The sequence below is a fragment of the Argiope bruennichi genome, chromosome 4 (assembly GCF_947563725.1).
Source record: "Argiope bruennichi chromosome 4, qqArgBrue1.1, whole genome shotgun sequence".
Lineage (NCBI taxonomy): Eukaryota > Metazoa > Arthropoda > Arachnida > Araneae > Araneidae > Argiope > Argiope bruennichi.
In genome coordinates this window covers 2,519,734-2,539,551 of record NC_079154.1, presented here as the reverse complement: position 1 = coordinate 2,539,551, position 19,818 = coordinate 2,519,734, and the positions used below count along the sequence as shown (strand labels likewise).

The window sequence follows — 19,818 nt, the reverse complement described above, 5'->3', positions numbered from 1 at the left end:
TTCCGGAGAGCGCTGTCAGTTTTATAAAGGCACTGATCAAACATCCGATGATCGATGGGTCTCGTCAAATACGAAATTTCAGCTGCCCTCTCTCACGTGACGGATCCAACACAAGTATTTCCTCACGGCATGAAAGGATTCAATCTTTCACGAAGTAGATGGTCAAATATCATGTGCAGTAAAAGCTTTTAAAACTCTATATTTTCAGAATTCTATGTTCCTACCTTGATTTGAAGGAAATATTTTTCTCTCTGTGTGTCTGCTTAAATTTCAGCCAAACTATATATATATATATATATATATATATATATATATATATATATATATATATATATATATATATATATATATATATATATATATATATATATATATATATAAATGACTTGTTTTTAAATTTTTTAAATAATTTTTTCTCTGTTATTTTCAAATTGGATTAATGCTTATGTTTTTGGCCACACCGGGAGGACCTTCATTGGAAGATATTTTATTCAGAATTAGTAAGTTTTTCTGTGTTTGAGAAGGTTTGGGATATTGTCATACAAGATAAAGTTTAATAAAATTTTCTAATCTTGAAACTAAAATTCAGTGTTAATAGCTAGAGTTCCTTTCTCAAAGGGGCGCTATATTAATATTCATTTTTGCTCTAAAAGGCGCATATCAGCTCTGCAAATACCCAAATATTTTGTTTTCTATCAAAACTCTATTCACTTTGTTGTCTTCTTACTCGGGAAATAAAGATTACTCATCCGATTTCCTCTAAATCGAATCTTGCTACTTAATCTAAATTTTAACCTTCTCAGCATTTTCCTCGTTCGCTGCTTGACTGAAGTGATTGCCATTCCATTGACCCAAAAAGCAGCAAGATTCTTACTCCAGGTTTTTTTCACAGTTCCTTTCTTGTTCTTGATAGAATGACTTCTTCTTATCGCTCTCATCTTATTTGAATATCGAATGTTTTCATTCTAAATCCATTGAATACTGAAAAGTTCTAAATGGCTACAACCACATTAGTTTCTAATTAAATATGTTCCTTTGTTGAATCTGCACTCGTTTGGTCATTCGTTCAGTTACCAGAGAGTTCTTTTGTTCATGATCTCCATTAAGATTTTTGTTACGAACATTTTGAAAAATCATTCTAAGATTTATTTTTCGATTACATTCCATTTTCGATGCAACACGATAAGAAGAAACTTTATGCAAGTTTCCTACATACTGCCGGTCATCCCAATTTGAGCATCAAATTAAACATTCCTTGGATGGCTTCTGAGCGATCACTGATTCTGCAATATTGTAGTTCTTGTTTATTCTTCCTAAAACTGTACTTATTTTTTAATATACTTCTTCTATTTCTACTTATTTTTGCTATCATTATTTAAATACCATTACTATATTGATTTTATTTACACAGTTCTAGTTTTCGTGAAGAACGTGAAAAAATAAAATGAAAGTACTGTTATTACTAAAGTTAATGATAGAACTTCAGTATCAAACTGACACTTATTAGCAATAAGCGAAAAAAAAAATTGTATTTCTTGAAGGAAGGGAATAGCCATCATCGATGTAAAAATCGAATAAACTACTTAAAGACCTTTAATAATAATAATATTCTACCAGTAGAGGGATTTTGAAAGCCAGACTTCAGTAAAGGCAAGTGTATCCCTAAACTCTAACACTACGTTAAATTTTCAATCAAAATATTCAATAAAGATTAAAATAATATATTTTAGCAGTAGCACGAAAAGAAAAATACCGTAACTGTTTGAAATGAAGTATTCATGCTTTTCAAACTTATTACATTTTTATGATCATATTATTTTTATTTTATCATATTATTTTATTTTATTTTTATTACATCAAAAACAGAGGTTAGAGCAAAAAAGTGTACACGAGAATGATACAATAAAATACTCTGTTAAATAATCTATTATTTCATACAACTGTATGAATCTTGTGCTTTTACAGCGTACTAAAACAGCATCAGTCAACTGCATCGGCTGAAGGGGGAGAAAGACAAAAATTATTCAACTGCGCAATAAACTTTAACGTTTGTAACTTCGTCATTTAGTTAACTTTTATTTCTTCTTGGGGATATCTCAATTCTCATTATCTCTTTTTCTTTCTGACTTTGACCTCAGAGATCAAAGACAGGTTTATTTACTTTGCCGCTAAAGGTCCGGGATGTAGCGGCCGACATTTGGCGTTCAAGGTCAGCAGAAAGGTATCTCCAGGCCAGCAATCAGATCGAAGCAGACGCTCGACCCACATTTTCAGTAGTTATCTATCCACTCTGCACTTCACTTAACCGAAGAATGAAATGATTCTTTCAACCTGCTATTAAAGAACGGGTAGACTATTTTTCGCTCTTTCCGGTTTTTATTTGTTTCGAGCTCTGAGGTTCGCTATTATTTAGCGATAAAAGCTTACTGTGTATAATATACTGTATCCCTAATAGCACGAACTAATAGGATTCTTTTGGAAAGAAATATCACCTCTTCCCAGAGCTTTAGAAACTTACATAAGTCACAATATCTAACAAATACATAAATACTCTGCATCTGTCAGCTGTTTTTAAAGCCTTACAGTTTTAATATTCTTACATAATACTCATTGACAGTCTCATTGGGATGAATTGTTTTAGTTTTAAAAGAAAAGCTAGCAAAACCAAATGAACATTCAAATGTTCAGCTAATGACCCTAATAGCATAAACAATTTGTGCCATTTTGCACCATGTCACCCACTGCTTGAGGATTTCAGTTGCATAATATATTCCGCAGCCCCATTTGTAAACAGAACAGTTTCACATAGTCATAAAGAACTATTCATTCTGCCATGAAGATATACGGTGAAACTGAACGATCGTCACAAATGGCAATACGGATGCTGCGAACTGTGTACCTGCCATTACCAGAATCACGTAAGCGGAACTATCACACGGAGGTATGTTCCGTCATCAGAAATGGAACAATTAGTCAGTCAATGAAATCGAGTTTACTTTGACAGCAACTTTTGATCCTCCATCGTCGAAGTGTCCTCCACCCCCAGTGGACTTTTCAAGTGAATGCAAGCAGGAAAATTTCAATGAAATAATTCGAATCTGCTTAATCATATGAAATAATTTTGTTTCTTAGTATTAAAGAATCGGGAATATAAATGAACATTAAAAATCCCGAGTGTGACCCCAAAATTCAAGAACAAGATTAGAATCTCGATGTACACAGAAGCGTTAATGTATTTCTCCATACCCATCATATAAACTACAAATAATTGCAAAGATCAAGCAAAATTCTAAATTCCAGAAAAAGAGAATAAATTTAATTATTTCTTAATCACAATAGTATTCTTATATTACGCATAGCTAATGCTACTTCTTAATTGCTATTAACTTAAAAATCTCAAAATTATATCCCTTCTGAATTATTCTCATTTATTTTTAAAAGTCTCGTTCGCTAACAGATTTATTATTACTCTGATTAAATACACATATAGAAGGCACCTGTATTAAAATCAGAATTTTGAATCTCATTATCATCACCTTGAGAAGTAATCATTTATTTCATAATTCATTTCGTTTGTTATTTGGTTTTTTTTTTTTTTTTATCTAACACGTGCATAGCCGCATTTCAGTTTTAAAAGATGTCACTTCCCATCAGAAATTATCTTTTTTTTTTTTTTTTTTTTTTTTTTTTTACTTTTTAGATTAATTCAGTTTGACAATACATACACAAAGCGATCTGTACCATTTCGTTTCTCACCGATAATGTTATTAACAAAGCTTGTCCTTGCTTGGCAACGATAAAAATATTTATAAGCTCCGCAATTAAAAAACTATATTTAGCACAGCGTGGAAAAATCTCACTTCTGATTCAATATGATATTCCAAACCTTAGCAATTATTTTTTTCAACTTGTGAGAAAATTGTGGAATCTTTAAAAACCTTCATCAAATTTAGGTTTATAAAAGCAAAAATAAATTATTTGTATAGGTTTGTTTCGTCAACATTTTTTTTTCATGGGACTAGCAGAAATTTGATTCACAGTTTATTTCATTTCTTTTTATTGCAATTCAAATCAAAACAGTTTTAATTTCCTTTCAATTTCAATTGAGTCTTTCTTTCTTTCTAAGCAATTATTTCCCAACTGAAACTTCCATTTTACCAGCATGACAAAAAAATTTATTCATAAATGGACCATTAAGGCTTCTATTTCATAAATCAGAAAAAAAAAAATGCCATGATAAATTGAAAGTAAAAAAATATAATTATTAGAAAATTTCATACCATTAATATATAGGTCTATCTATAAGCGGAACACGAATTCTTTCCATCTTCCCTGCTCCAGAATCATTTCAAAGCTGTTGGAATTCAATAATTAACTGCATATTTTGGGATACCTAAGAAAGAAGGACGAGTGCCTATTCATTAAGTGCAAAACAATAACAACTTCTTTCATTCTGACTCATAATAAAGTTTTTTTGTTTGAAATCTAATCGTCAAACATGTCAAATCATTTCACCTTAATTAAGTGTAATCAGTGAAAATCCCTCTCTATTATTCAACATTTAGGAATTCAGCGCCTTTCGCACTTCAGCCTAGTTTGAAGAAAAAATATCGAATTCTGTTGCGATGTACATCTGCTATTTTGAATTTTTTTTAAATTATAAAATACTTGCTTCAGCCTACACTAAAACATGAAAATAGCTATCGCTACATATAAATAATATTTTCGATTTTTTTCACAAATTAATTATTAAAAAATCGCTCTTTTTTTCCCTTCAATTTTTTTAAATACCCATTTTTACAAATTTACTGCGATTCTATTGTTAAAAAAAAATAACGTTCAAAAAAACTTCATTTAAATTCGTGATTTCATTTTATGTTGAAACATAAAATGAAATATTTTTCTTTCTAATTTATACGTACTTATTTGATCATTGCCTGGTTTAATGATTGTATTCAAATAAATCGCAAGGGAATTCTGCATCAAGCTAAGAGAAAAAAGTCATGCACAGTATCTTCCAATACAATAAAAACAAAAAATGTTACAAAAACATTTTTCTATTAGCTTCGAAATTCTTTACATCTATTTCTGAAATGATTTCAATTTCTGTTATTTCAAAAATACGTTACAAGTTAAAAGAGAATGACATCTGAAATTTCTCTTACAAACTGAAAATACATATTTTAATATAGTTATAAATCACTGAAATTCCACCATTTCAGAGAACTCAAAATACAGGAACCATTTCTCTTAAAGTAAAGAGAATAAAAAATAACAGGAGCACTCTTTTTGTTTCCCTCTGTTTACTTTTAATTACCGGATAAATTTCACATCAAGGTCAGAAAAGTCGGGCGGAAGAGCTGTTCTGTCACTACTTTATCGTGACCCCCGGTGCTCTTGAAAATCGGTCACAAGTTCGCTTATGACTTTTGCCCACTTCCTGGGTATATAAGCGAGACTCGAATCCGGGACGGGAACTGATCTCTCGAAGCAACATGGCAGGACATCGGAACTGTCACTTTGTGACTGGTGCAGCGATTTTCTACGCATTCCTCGTCTGTTATGTCCATGCGCAGACACTATTGCTCGGGGCGTGTCCAAGCCCGCCGATGCAGTCCAATTTCTCCGCCCAAGACGTAAGTCAACAATATTTATCTAACTTATTTGATTGATATGACAGACATAAAACAGAATAAACGTTGTCAATTGACTATCTGTATATCGCGCTCACATCAAAAAATAAATGCTAATTTTCGCTTACATTTAACACGCGGCATTTAAATATAAGCGAATGTTCCTGCTGTTTTTTTGTTCTGTGGCTGCCACGGCGGCCACTAAAGTCTCAGTTTTGATACAAAACAGTTCCTGATCCGGAAACTGATTTTACTATATTTACGCAGTGTTTGTGGACTTGGGGAATTGAATATGTTGTCTAGAATCGAAATTCTTCTCATTTGTGTGGTGTGGAAGTTGAAAAAATGGTGTCCAAGCATGGTTTATTTGTGCCTAGCTGGAATTTTAGAAGTTATTCTTTTGTTAAATTGTTAAACAGAAATATGTAGGATGTTGAAATAAGATCATTGCAGGACAACAGTTTCGGTAAAATAAAAGAATTATAAGTGTATATTTTGAAATCGATTTAATTAGAATAAGAAGTCATGACAAATATTTTACTTGTTAATAAAACTAAAAAAAAGAAGAAGAGGAAAATTATTCTGTGCAATTATTTATCAAGTGGCATGAGGCTTTGAAATTATATATTTTGTTAGCAGACGATATTTGATCAGTGTATAACTTTTGAAAATTTGATTTGAATATACTTTAATTTCCTATTCATTAATTTTTTTTTTTTACTCATACTATTACAAATATTTTTAAACATCGTTTCAGCACAATATAAATTTCATGATAAATCCAATAATGCAACATAAGCATTTTAGACAAACAACTTATGGCCTGTCTTTAAAAGCTTAAATACAAATTTAAAAAAAAAAATCATTACATAGGAAATAAAAAGAAGAGCCTTTCAGGTCTCGTCTAATATTAAAAATTTAATGCATTTGCTTCAGTCTGATTTGTAATGACATTTATTTGGAAACCAAATGAGAATGGTATCTTGATTTTCATTCCCCCATTGCTACAACATAAAGAAATCTGATATTTATATGCATGGCCTGCTTAAAGAAGAATGTTTCAAATGTACTTGAGTTGACTTTTGAGAATGACTACTGCGCTCTGTAGCTGCGCGAATGCCATTGTGACCTCATAATCTTAACTTTAAAGCAAAGGCATTCATAAAATGATTAGTCTAGGATAATGACCGAAATAGCGGTCCCCTACACTTTTTATAAACTACAATCTGCATATTTCGCCGGAATTTAATGGTAGGCAGTGCTAATATTGAAATTGCAATCAAAACTGAGAAATCTATGTTTATAAAAAGAAGTGTTCGTGTGTGTGTGTACAAATCTATCACATTTCCGATCGTGAAATTTTACACATGGCTACTTAGGCTGTCTCATCGCATCTTGAAACCTGTATTTTAAAATTGAATGTACCGAGTTTTTTACTTAATGTTTTATGTTATCTTGGACCTTTACCTCCCTATCGACTCGTAGTATCGTTTCTGTAGAAAAAAAACAGTCTGTGCACCATCGAAGAGAGCTAACAATTGCGATAAAAGAAATTTTTTTGAACCTCTGACTAATTCACTGAATTTTGAGAAATGCTCAAAAATTAGTAACTTTTTACGGAGATATTTTAAGACTTGAAACTCAACTCCTTGCTCCAAGCATGCTAACACATTTCTTTTTCAGATTTTTTTGTGGTCATTAGTCTAGGATTTCTCTCTCATTTATAAAAGAGCAATCAAAATACTTCCTTTCTTTCATTGATTTTTCAATGAATTGCTTTTTTGCTGAGTTCAATGATTTGCTTTACTGATCCGCCACTGTACCGCAGATCTGAGGGAGGATCTTCCTTAATCTGGCAAGGAGCCACATTTTCCAGTTCCAATAAAGGAGTGAGGTGTAAAGAGGAAATCAAGCATCATGAAAATCTTTTTTATATAATTTAAATTCCAATAACAATATGTGCAACAAACTTCCTACTTCCATTGTCTCTTTGTTTGGTGCACCTTCATTTCCAGTTATTTATTGAGGTTTTGATCATCTTGCCCACGCAGTATCATTATGACAAAGACGTGGTTCTTTTTTTATTTCTTTTCTATAGCCTTATTTTATATTATTTTAATTCCGATTTTGCCTGACATTCATGTTATCACGGGCAACGCCACACAGGCCCTGCTGGTAATGTATGAAACATCTTCGAACTGAAATAATTATATATTAAGCAAAGCAGCTGATTTCTGAGATAAGCTAGCACACCCACCAAATTAATTATATTAATTTCGTAATGGCAATAACTTGAATTTTTGGTACGCTGCAAGAGTCAATTGCTGTAAACAACTAAAAAAGAAATTGGAAACTACCGGGTGGGGGGGCATTGCACAAAAATTCACTACCCTCGGAACTAAATTATATTTTGAAAACAAAATGAAAATGTATGCAAATGTTTTGCAACTAACGAAATGGTTGGCTTAGGCTCTAACATTCACCTGTTATAAAAACATTCAACAGAGTGATTTAATAAAAAGATGAGATTTAATTAAGATTATTCACTATGAATTAAATTTAAGTAACAATGACCGCTCATTGCTTAGGTATCATAAAATACATAATTAAACAGATTAATGTACAAACTGAATAACAAATTATCTACTTCTTCTTCTTCTTGTGTACTGCCGACCACCTCGCCACCATTGAACGTAGCAGTATCGACAGGATTTGTTGTGGCCCACTGCTGCCTTTAACATAATCCGCCATAACACTTTCTTTCTTCCGCCACAGAATATCCCCGAACTTGGAATCTCTAGGATTCCCTGTTGGTTGAAAGGATATACGTCGGAAGATTTATTAAGAAGAAAAAAAAATTAAATTTACATACGGTGCACACACACACACTTAAATAACTATATATAATACAATGTTGATAAAGGGAGTGTTTTGTGTGTTGTGGAATTCTGTTGAAGTTAATATTTTTTGGAGAAGGGCTTAATTGAGGTACGAGGCGAATATTTATTCAGGACTTGGGTCTGGGGAGATCAATTCTTCGTTGTTTCGCAGGAGCTGTACAAGATTTCTAATTTTGATCTTCAAACTGACATCTTCTACGAGGCAATTGGCCCCTAACCACGAACTGGTCAAACACGGACCTTCCTCCTCACCTTCCCAACAAAATTAACTACTGTAGGGGATTTTAACTGCAACTAAGCAAAATTGCTATATTATGAAATGCGCAATGAAAGTTAATTAGAAAATGGGGGGGGGGATCACAGCAATGAGTTAAATCACTTATCTATACAAAATGAAATGCATTTCATGTCATCATCAGAACTGCATATACCAAACATATTCCTTAAATATATATTAACATATATTCACAATAGCGAACAAAAAAATACCGTGTGAGAAACTGTACTCTGGAGAGTTCATTTTCTTTTGTTAGATGTCACTCATCGAAAAAAGAATATGTCTATGATTTTCTAAAATGCGATTCGAATAAGTAAAACGAAACATTCTGAGCTACTTAGAGGTAAATCTGTGCTTAAAAAATGTTTTTTGATTGTATTCTCTTGTGAAATATTCTTTGCAGCACTGAAATCATGAACCGTGAGTGAGTGAAAGCACATTATTCGAATGGAGCATTTTAGATTCTCCTACTGTATTCAAGTAAGGATCGATCAAACAGAATAGTAATTAGTATCCGTGCTTAACAAATTTAAATCGATATGCTCGAGTGATGTGCTGCCGGATTGGCATTTGCATTTCGCAGTTTTCCTTTACTCAATTCATTTACATTCTTACCATAAGTATCTTCATTTAAATTTGTGATAGTTCTCCTTGTACTTAGAGAGAAACATAATTGCGAATTTTATCGACAAAAATATGTTCATAGATGAATGCGAATGGAACATGGGATGGCATTTTACACAGTTAGCATCATATAAAAATTATTTTTTTTTTAATTTTGCTTTACAATTTCAAGAGAAATCAAAGTGTTCTCATATAAATACCCATCGTATTTAATAAAATTTCATAATTGATTTTTTGGCAATATTTAAAAGAAATAAACGTTGGTTCCACTTTTTTTTGAAATCGGGGTCCATTTGCATAAGTGCTTGTTATATTTTCTAACATGTTGTGTAAGCATCAGTATACCTTCTCAGTATCAGTATGCAATCGTATGCAGTAGGACATCATCATACCTCCTCTAATCTCTTCCTCTTCAGTTCCTGGGCCGCTGGTACGAGGTGGAGCGCACGTTCGTGATGGCTGAGATCGGCTGGAGGTGCATCAGCGTCGACTACAGGGAGGAGAGTGGCAGGATCCGAGTGGAGACGGCCAGCGCGATTCCGTGAGTACCCTCTCGCTAATCTCAGTGATTCTCACTCCCAAATGGATGATATTCTATTAGCACAAAATGCACAACAACACTGTTACGATATCTTCACAATATTATCCTGCCTTCAGAATGTCGAGTAACAGTGTGGAAATAGAGTGCAACATCTTGTGCTGATGGAATAGAGTCACTCGGTTCAAGCAGATATTTTTCACTCACAGACAATTTAAGAAGGTGATGAAGATTCAATACTAAATCGCAGCACCTCCAACATTGCATTCAATGTTACTTATTCCTTCAGATTTAATTCTAATAACTCCTCGATAATTTTCAAGTAAATGTAAGCAAACTCTTAGAATTTCAGTTCCTCCTAAAAAACAAAATGTTTCATTTTATCATTTGCTTTACAGAAGAGAATTGCCGAACTCATTTAGCGTTTGATCTGAGGACTGTCATCTGTTGTAATGATTGTCCCATCATTTCAAGTGTGCAAGCTTTAAAATAAAAGACGTATCAATATCTTCTTTAGTATCTAAAGTATAATGCACAATTTTTCAGCCACGTTAACTTTGATTGTTTACAATCGTCGAAAGCGAGAAAATAAGAATGATTGTTTAATTTTGAGTATTACTAACATTCTTTTAAGTATTATTCATGAGATAGAAGCCCTACCCGTGTTGACGCTTACATATCATTATCAGAATATTCCCTTTTTATATTTAGATTTTCAAAATGGAATCTAACGATAAATTAAACTTCACTCATTCAAAAAATTTCTAATTAGAGGTAAATAGCGTCGTATTTGAGCTAAGGATTTTTTTTGACTCACGTCGGGTAACTGAAATCTTAATTAAATGCTTAGAATGTATGTTTAATTAATTAAAAATACGTTTATATTTTAATCTTTCACAATAAGATTATAAAAAAAAATTATTATGTAATTGGATTAAACTACTTTAAGCGTTGCTTCAGGCTAATGTTCTGACTATTTTTATCTTTTTCAATATCAAATTGATTAATATAGATTGATAAAATTGATAAAATTATTTTCTTACCATATTTTCTTGAAAAAAGAAGGTTTCAGATAAAGGAATTTTAAATTTAGAAGTTACATTCATTCAATTTAATCAAATTTTCACTTATAGTAACCATTAAAAATTAACTTTCTAGCATTTCTTACTCTAATTTATGTAAATTTGTACACATTTTGTTGAGTGGTTAAATGTATCGTGCAATGTAATTCTGATATTTGACATCACTTTTGAGATGAAATAAGCACAAAATAACAAACAAACAAAAATTCATTAACTCTGATGGGGTATCTTAAACTGTGCATTATTATAGCCTATTTTTTATACAAAAGATGTCATATTTTGTCATTAGAAATGTTAGGGTTTTTTTTTAATTCTCAATGTTTTGAAATTACTCGACAGTAAAAATGTATACCTTTCCTTCCTAGACTTTATTAGAATTATTTTTATTATTAGGTTCAGAAGATCCATGACGGCGGTGGCAACCTTCACTCCCAACAGTCCGGCCCGAATCATCTTGCGAGGGGAAGGATGTAAGTATATCATTTGTCAGTTTTGAAAAAAAATCAGATCGAAATTTCTCATCGCACGAAGTTAACTAAGAGTAACTACATGCAATTTAAAGGTTAAAGGCTAAAAAGTTGTGTATATTTAATAATATTTAATTTTGTCATACAATAAGAACTAAATTTCTCGTTTCGAGTATTCTTTTTCTCATTTTCCATGCCATACTCAGTCACTGGAATCATCATGATTCTACCTTGCAGAGGGAAAAGATGAGGCGCAATTCTGCGAAGTTCCTAGAAATTATTGAAATGATATGAAAATTCGTAGTTTTATAGATTATAACAACGAAATGGGCCATTTTATCACACTGAAATGCGATCTGATAAGACTGATTTATCTAGGAAACCTTCAACCAGTTGTTAAGACGTCATCTTTTACTCTCCTGTCGGTGATCAACCAGATTTAGAGGAGATGCAGTAATGGTCTAGGGAGTCGCTCGCACTTTTGTCAATGCCTTTTACAAAATGGCGGTCGCACTGTATGCATTTCAAGTTGTTATTAACCTCGACGCTTAGATACACTAGGAACGGAGATTCCTGATCAATTAGTAAGACAGGTTTAACATAGAAATCAATGATTCCAAATTGACGAAAAATCTCGAAATGTGCCGCCTTGAAATTTGGCGGAATAGTTGAAATGATCGGAAATGGGCCTTCGAATATTACTATTCGTACCCAAAGTCAATATTAATCGAGCTTCATTCAATTCAGAAATTATTTAGTACATCACAAAACTCGGATACTTTATGGCCATTTAAGAGGTTGGCAACCAATCTTCTTGGTGCTAAATTATTGTGAAAACAAAACATCTCTAGAGTGAAGATTCATCCTGATCATTATGAAGATTCTGGAAAGACGGAAGCATGGTATTTAATATAAGTTTAATTTGGTTTAGTTATGTTAACGTCCCGTTTTTAAAGTAACACTAGGGCTGTTTTCGCACGGACCTCGTAATTTTCAACCGTGGTCAAAATTTTTAATTAATCATTAATTGATTCATAATTTTCAACCGTCAAACCCCTCTCAGCAGGAGGACGTTTGGCCTTGAAGGATTTAACGGGCACCAAAGCCGCTAACACGACGGTTCTTCAGTGGAATCGGGTCTCGAGCCTGAAACCCTCCGGTTCTGCAGCCGAGACCTTCTTGGCCAAACCGCAATCCCGTCTTGACTATGAAACATTGGCTAAGGAAGACTTTAATATCCTTCACCAGCTGCTCAAACATACATTACAGACATTTTCAGCATACTTTCTGCATTAATTTTTTCCCCCTCTCTTTCTTTTTGTGATTTTTCTTTCCTCGGTAGTTGTACCGAGTTAACAACCCTATACTAAAATTCACTCATCTAACTTTCAATGTTATTATATAATAGAGTTTACAAGTTCATCAATAGCCAAACCGAATGTCAACTCGTCATTGGATTGATAGCCATATTTACAGATACAGCATATAACCGAATATCATGGAACATTTAATTTATCAAATAATTGTGTTCGTTATTATCATATTCCCGTGGCGAAAGATGGATCCTCCTGTCATGAATGGACATCGCTCGAAATCTGGTAATGAACGATAGTTTCAATAGTTTTTAAGTAAAGATTACATACCAAATACCAGAAAATAAAATACATTTATTTTACTGAAGTCACCGATGATCCCACGGTGTTTGAAATGCAATCGTTTGTTACGTTTGTATGTTCTATATTGCATTAATTTCTTCACACAATTTTCGTAACTATGCAATATTTAAAAATTTAGAAACAGGAATTTTACTCGAATTATGAGTTTTTAATAATCTTAGCTTCAACGATCACCAATGACCCCAGTGGTGCTTCGAATAAACGCAGGGACTGTGAACTCTCGCCAATGTATTGAGATTTGAAATGAAATCGCCGAGCAGAAAATATTTGCAATTGTTATAAAAAAAAAAGTTCACGCAATTCATTTCGAGCCTTTTAAGAAAATAACAAAAAATAACTTCGAATGTGAGATATCAGTTGTTATTAGTTCATTCGTTCAAAACCATTTTCAGTTTTTAAAAAAATGGCTTATTATAAAAAAAAAAAAAGGTTTCCAGTCATAAAGTGAAATCTTTACGACTGGAAACAAAGAAAAATCATGTTCCAAAAAGTAAAATTACATTCACGAATGTTTCTTAATAAAGAATTTGCGACTATTTTTTTAAAAGGTATTTTTGTTACAAAGTTACAGGCAATTAATCTCCTTCACTGTGACTGATCAATTGAATTCCCTTCCAGCACTCCCCACACAAAGCACGAATTACGTCCTGATGTCCGATTACGAGAACTACGCCGTTGTTTGGTCCTGCAGAAATGTCGACCCGCCTCTGCCCATATCAGGCCTCGACTTTTTGAGGAATCTGTCACACACTGGTAAGCAGGGATTCTTCTTTATGCGAAATAACTCGTCTTGCTCACTTGAAATTTATTTCAAATTACAAGACAGACATCATGATAATTGCTCTTCGTAGTTTTTCACACATTTAACTGCGTAGTGTTGCTTCCGAAATACATCCCCAGATATCAACATACACATATGAAAATGAAATTTACTTTTCAGAAGTCAATTTTCTGTTGACTGTCGACAAGGAAAATATTAATGCAGCAATTGGCTAGCCTAATGGTTTAAGACAAGCCAAAGCACGGCTGCGGAATTTCAATACGATGCATCCTTCTTTGATCCTATCCAGCTCCATTCAAAAATTTGCTTCATGTCGTATTTTTGATTAACGCTTGATTGTGAAATATAGAGCAGTTCTCGGCTAAAGCATACACACTTTAGATTTATGCTTGAGTCGAGAATTGCTTGTTCAATTTAAACTAACTGTATGATTTTTCTCTGCTGTTTTTTTCACAAATGTAGGTCGACTACCCTGAAAAGTTTTAAGTATCTATTAGGTTGTGTGACACTTGCGCTCAATCGCATAGGCGCTGATTCATTAAATAGTGTCACTTGCACTCAAGCATTAGAATGGCTGTCATATTATAAAGTTTATCTTTATATATAAACTTTGACTATTGAAAATGGAGGAAAAACAGCAGGAACATTGAACAATAAATCGAGAGGTAAAATTTCTAAGATATTTCTCGCCTTCTTTAAGAGGCTTAATTAATTTTACCGTAGGGAAAAAGGTGATTATTCCATGAGCGATAACTCTCACCGATCAATCATCTTTTATAAGAATGAGAAATAGGCGTTCTCTGTAATTCCTCTAAATGCTCGCCAAGCTTTCCTGCCAAAGGTAATGAAGCTCCAGTAAACCTACGGAGTGAGCGCAAGTTCCATTATCCCATCTATTAAGCGTATTAAGTCAGATTTCTACCTCAGATGAATTTCTCTCTAAATTCCCAAGGCCGCTTTGACCAACACAGTTCTGCAATTCTGTACCTTTATCACGAATCCTTGGTTCATGAAGGCTAATTATTCTGGAGCAACAATGGAATTTTGTTCTCATTTCGAATTCCGTAATTTTCAATATACCTCTCTTTAACGACATAGTTTTTAAAAATTGAAATCTTAAGTTTTGGTTGTATAATCTGAGAAGCGATTGTTCAAATGAACTATTTCTAGCCTCACTGCTGGAGGCGTACCTACATAAAATGATATCTGTGATAAAAACCAAAATAGCGGCCCAACTCAAATTTTAAATTGCCATCCTCATATTCTCCCTCAAAAAAATGTATGCCGAGATGGAGAGTTGAAGTTAATCTTAAATAATATATATGAAATATTTTTGAACTAATATGGTATAGCAGCTGGTCAATACATACTAGTTAATCTATTTATGAAAAATAAATAATATAGCAGTTAAAAATAAGAATTATTAATGAAAATATAATTAAATTGTGTGAAAGCATTTACAAGCATAATGCGTGACAAATTAAAACACACATGCTTAGTTTTGTTTAGTTATTTTAAAGTCCCATTTTTAAATCAACACTAGGGCTATTTTGGAGCGGACCTCGTCATTTTGAACAGCAATCAGATGCCAACGGCGACACCTGAGTTGGTACTTCCCTCCAAACTTCTACACCACATCACCGGAATGATGATTTAATGTGCACCGGACCCGCTTGCAAGACGGTTCTTCGGTGGAATCGGGTCTCGAACCTGAAACCTTCCGGTTCCGTAGCCGAGACCTTACCACGGGGCCACCGCGGTCCTAAAGCATATATGAAATCATTTTGGAGGAGGCCGCCCCAAGAATGTTAGCCCTATGTAATGTTCTCCTCAGCAAGTTTATTCTGGCCCCATGGAATAAATTTGCATATTGATTTTATATTTTTCTAATATATCAAAATTTTCACACAAATAACAGTTGGAATTTTTCTTATTTTAAACTTTTTTTAGAGATTTAAACAATTTATATATATATATATATATATATATATATATATATATATATATATATATATATATATATATATATATATATATATATATATATATATATATATATATATATATATATATATATAACATTTTCTGAACAGGAATAGTAAAATTTTGTTAAAAACTTTCGAAATGATTTATAAATTTGTATAAAAAGCATTTTTTTATGTATCCTTCTGATGCCTCTTAAATGAAAGAGTTGCTTATATTTAATATCCATTATACAATTTTATACGTATATTAATATTAAAAGCGAAAATGTATCTTTTGTCTGTCTATCTGCTAGCGCATGATAGGCCAAACTACTACAATTAGAGTTACTAGGCTTGGGATAATATATTTATAGGAAGGGTACGTGCATTTCAAAACAATTTCTCTATTCTTTGAATTAGTTTTAATTATTAAAAAATTTATCAAAATTTCGATGCGTTTACGATAATTTCAAAAAATATTATCTCACGTGAAAATAATTACCGAGTATATCACCTTAAAATTATATATATATATATATATATACAAAATTCTAATAAACACTCATTTTTTTCAACACTTGCTTAACGAGCAAATAAAATTTTTAAAGGTGAGTGACTCACTTAACGTGTGATGTTTCGAAAAATGAGTAACGAGGGGACATTTCATGCTGGTTTGACTTGTATCAGTCCGTATTAAGCGCTTGTTTGAAGAAAATCTTTATATTTACATGAAAGAAATTTCGGCTCAACGCAACTCCAAGCGGTTTGAGGAAATCTCTGTGAAATCTTAATGGATGAGATTTTATCCATGACCAAATTTATGGGACTATAGGTGGATAGCAACGACATCGATGAACCGGTGGAAGAATATACTCAACATCATTAAAGAAATTTTGGAACTGCAAAGTAGCAGCGATGTGCACTGCAAATTCACTTAACGATGTTATCACGTTCGTGTCTCGCTTTCACTAAACTTCGAAGCATAGCCTAGAACAAATACTTTTAGGCAATTATTTTTGTAAAAAGGGCATGAATTATAAATAATTATTTACATTATTAAAAATTTGTTTAACTATTTTTTTTTTTTTTTTTTTTCGGGATGACACGCATTATCTCATTTTGCATGGTCTCGGTTGAAAACAATTGTTTCGCTAAAAAACGTTTCGCCTTACAAATGAGATTCGAGAACGAATTATGCTCAATCAGTGAGGTTCCACTGTACTTAATTATGCAATTCCCCCCCCCCCACCTTTCTTAAAATATTTTTCTTTTTCTTTAAAATATTCCAAGTATGATTTGCAACAGTCATTTCATTTGTTGACATTTAAGTCAGGCCTGTTTCCCCGCTTTCCAAACCTTCAAACCCTTTGTTTTTCTTCGACTGAAAAAGCGTATTACATCTCAGCTAACTTTTTAAATACTGAATTTTATTTCAATATTCAATAATGAAAAGGTCGGAAGTGATTTTGTATCTTACAAGTATTAGATACAGCTCTGATTTTCTAGGAACACTTATTTCGGGACTAGATTTTCCGCGTCAAAATTATGAAAGAAAACCTAAATTACCTTGTAGATTTTTCCCAACTTCTAAAACGTTTTTTTTTATAATAAGTTAATTAAGTTTAGTTAATTTCTTATAAAGTGAAGATTTTAATCAGTATTCTATTCTTATTTTTTGTATTTTCAATATTTGTGACACCGATTGCTGAATTATTTTCTTCAATTTATTTCAATGACAAGCCATTTTCGGAATATTTAAAGTGCATTTTCTTTAAAAGCAATTGCTTTCAAAAGTTATTTAAAAAATTTGTTTTCAAGCGTCACGCTAACATTACGGCCAAAAAATGTCAAGGTTTCTTTCTCGGTTATGCTAATACGAATTTACTAGGAAATAAATTCATTCCAGTCTTAATACGTATCAAAAATATCCAATTGATATTTGGTTACTCTATCCATGACTCGCCCATTACATTCATTTTTTTTTTTGTTTATAACTTCTACATTTTTACTATTGGTTAAATTCATTCCCTGTTCTTCCCACTCAATTTAGTTTATATCAGTTCTAAACAATCTATTAAGTATTTCAAAATAATAATCCTGATTTTTTTTGGTTTGTTTATAAGAATGCGTTATGAATGAAAATAAGAATGCTATAGAATAGAAACCTGATCATCCGAGTTTATTTATATTAAGCCCGATTTCACATTGAGTCAAATTTTTCAAATAATTCGCTTAATAATAACATCTTTCAAATGCCCAAAAATTCGAAATGATTTCTTTTTTTCCTTTTTTTCCCTCAAAATTTTTTGTGTCAATTGCTATAGTCCCATTATCTAGTATTTTAAATATTTTTTTCCTTCAATTTCCCTTGGACATAGCTCAAAATGAATTTGAAGAAATAAAATTGATTTTATGATGGATTTTAATAAATTCAAAACTTTTCTCTATCAGAAAACTTGTGGATTCTCTCAAGGAAACGCACCCTCGACGCCGATGTGAGAGAGAAAATATACGGCTTTCTGGACACGAACGCCATCACGAGACGGACTCTGAGACCAGTTCCCCAAGATAACTGCCAAGAGACTTCCAGCGTGACACCTTCATAGAACCTCATTCTCAATCAACAAAATCCCAACAATGCAGCGAATTATTTCTGTAATCTGTGACAATATAGCCTGAGAGTGAAGATGAAGAAATTTCTCCTCTTCAGTTATCGCATTCGTATACGAACAGACAGATGGACAATCTTTCGATTGAAGGATTTTATTCGAAATTTGATAATGTTCAATTTCGGAGCATCCTATAACAAATTTCATTCGTTGTCTTCTTTCATGCCGTCTTCACTAATACTCAGAAAAGTACAGAGACAAACGAGTCTTCTTGTCGGATTCAATGAGGTCTGAAAATATGGATATTTAATAAAATCTAACGATTACAATACTTTCTCTTAATACATTCCGCATATGAGAAAGTATATTAATCACATTTCGTATGTGAGAAAGGATGTTGTTTATAATTTGGTGGAAGAATAATAACATATGCAAGCAAATGTCAAAAAAACCCCTAAATAATGAATACTCTCTTGTTTTTCTTTGCTTGTTGAATAATTGTCCCCTCTGTCTCCAAGTCAAGATCTCCGCTATCAGGTTAGGTTGTCACAGAATATAATCAGAAAATTTTATGTTTCGCGAACAAAACAATCCTCTGTCTGTTAACTTATGTAGTTGTTTTGATATTAACTTATTTTTTGTGTTGTGAAATCGTCTGCAGGCAGACATAATAAATGTGTAAAAAAAAAAAAAACTTTTTGTTGGATTCTCTCGGTTTCATTTTAATGAATGCCGCCTGCTGTGAATAAAAGTGGGTTGGTGCTCGAGAAAATAGAAAAACTATCATAAATGCTTCAATAACTAAACCAGAAAAGAAAATAAGTGTGAAATTATTTAATATTTTGAAACTTATTGTTTAAGGATGTTGCTCACTGCTGCAAAAATTAAAGAAATTATTTTTGAACAATGATCTAATGTTAATCTAATGTTTTAACTTATGTTTTCTATTTCTGTTGGAAAAAGTAATATCAAAAATCAAGAGCAAAAATAAAGTGTTTTTGAATATTATTTGAGAAAGGATTAAATAATACAGAAATTTAATTAACATTTACGAAATTATTCTACAAAGTTTCTTTAGAAAAATATGAAAAAGATTGATAATAGTCTCTGTATTAATTTTTGTGCAAGCCTTTCTATGGATTTTATTCTAATTCTTATGAAGAGGGAAAATGTTTAATGGATTTCAAGAAATATCGTAGATAAAATGTTGCAGTAAAACAGATTTGTTTTGTGATCTAATTGATGCCATGCAGTGGAAAAGAAGAAA

General features: G+C 32.2%; 1 protein-coding gene across 1 annotated transcript; it reads left to right on the top strand.

Moving 5' to 3' along the window:
- Positions 1-5,465: 5,465 nt before the first annotated feature.
- On the top strand, positions 5,466-19,249 carry LOC129967070 (apolipoprotein D-like). Its single transcript, XM_056081732.1, has 5 exons — positions 5,466-5,636; positions 9,851-9,975; positions 11,448-11,524; positions 13,816-13,950; positions 18,394-19,249. The coding sequence occupies exons 1-5, from the start codon at positions 5,496-5,498 to the stop codon at positions 18,546-18,548; spliced, it is 633 nt and encodes a 210-aa protein (XP_055937707.1). The 5' UTR covers positions 5,466-5,495; the 3' UTR covers positions 18,549-19,249.
- The last annotated feature ends 569 nt before the right edge of the window (positions 19,250-19,818 follow it).

Bases quoted from the DNA above. Each gene is read 5' to 3' on its own strand.
- LOC129967070 (XM_056081732.1), top strand. From the start codon at position 5,496: ATGGCAGGACATCGGAACTGTCACTTTGTGACTGGTGCAGCGATTTTC. The intron at 5,637-9,850 runs GTAAGTCAACAA...CTTCCTCTTCAG, and splicing joins CCAATTTCTCCGCCCAAGAC to TTCCTGGGCCGCTGGTACGA. The intron at 9,976-11,447 runs GTGAGTACCCTC...TTTTATTATTAG, and splicing joins GAGACGGCCAGCGCGATTCC to GTTCAGAAGATCCATGACGG.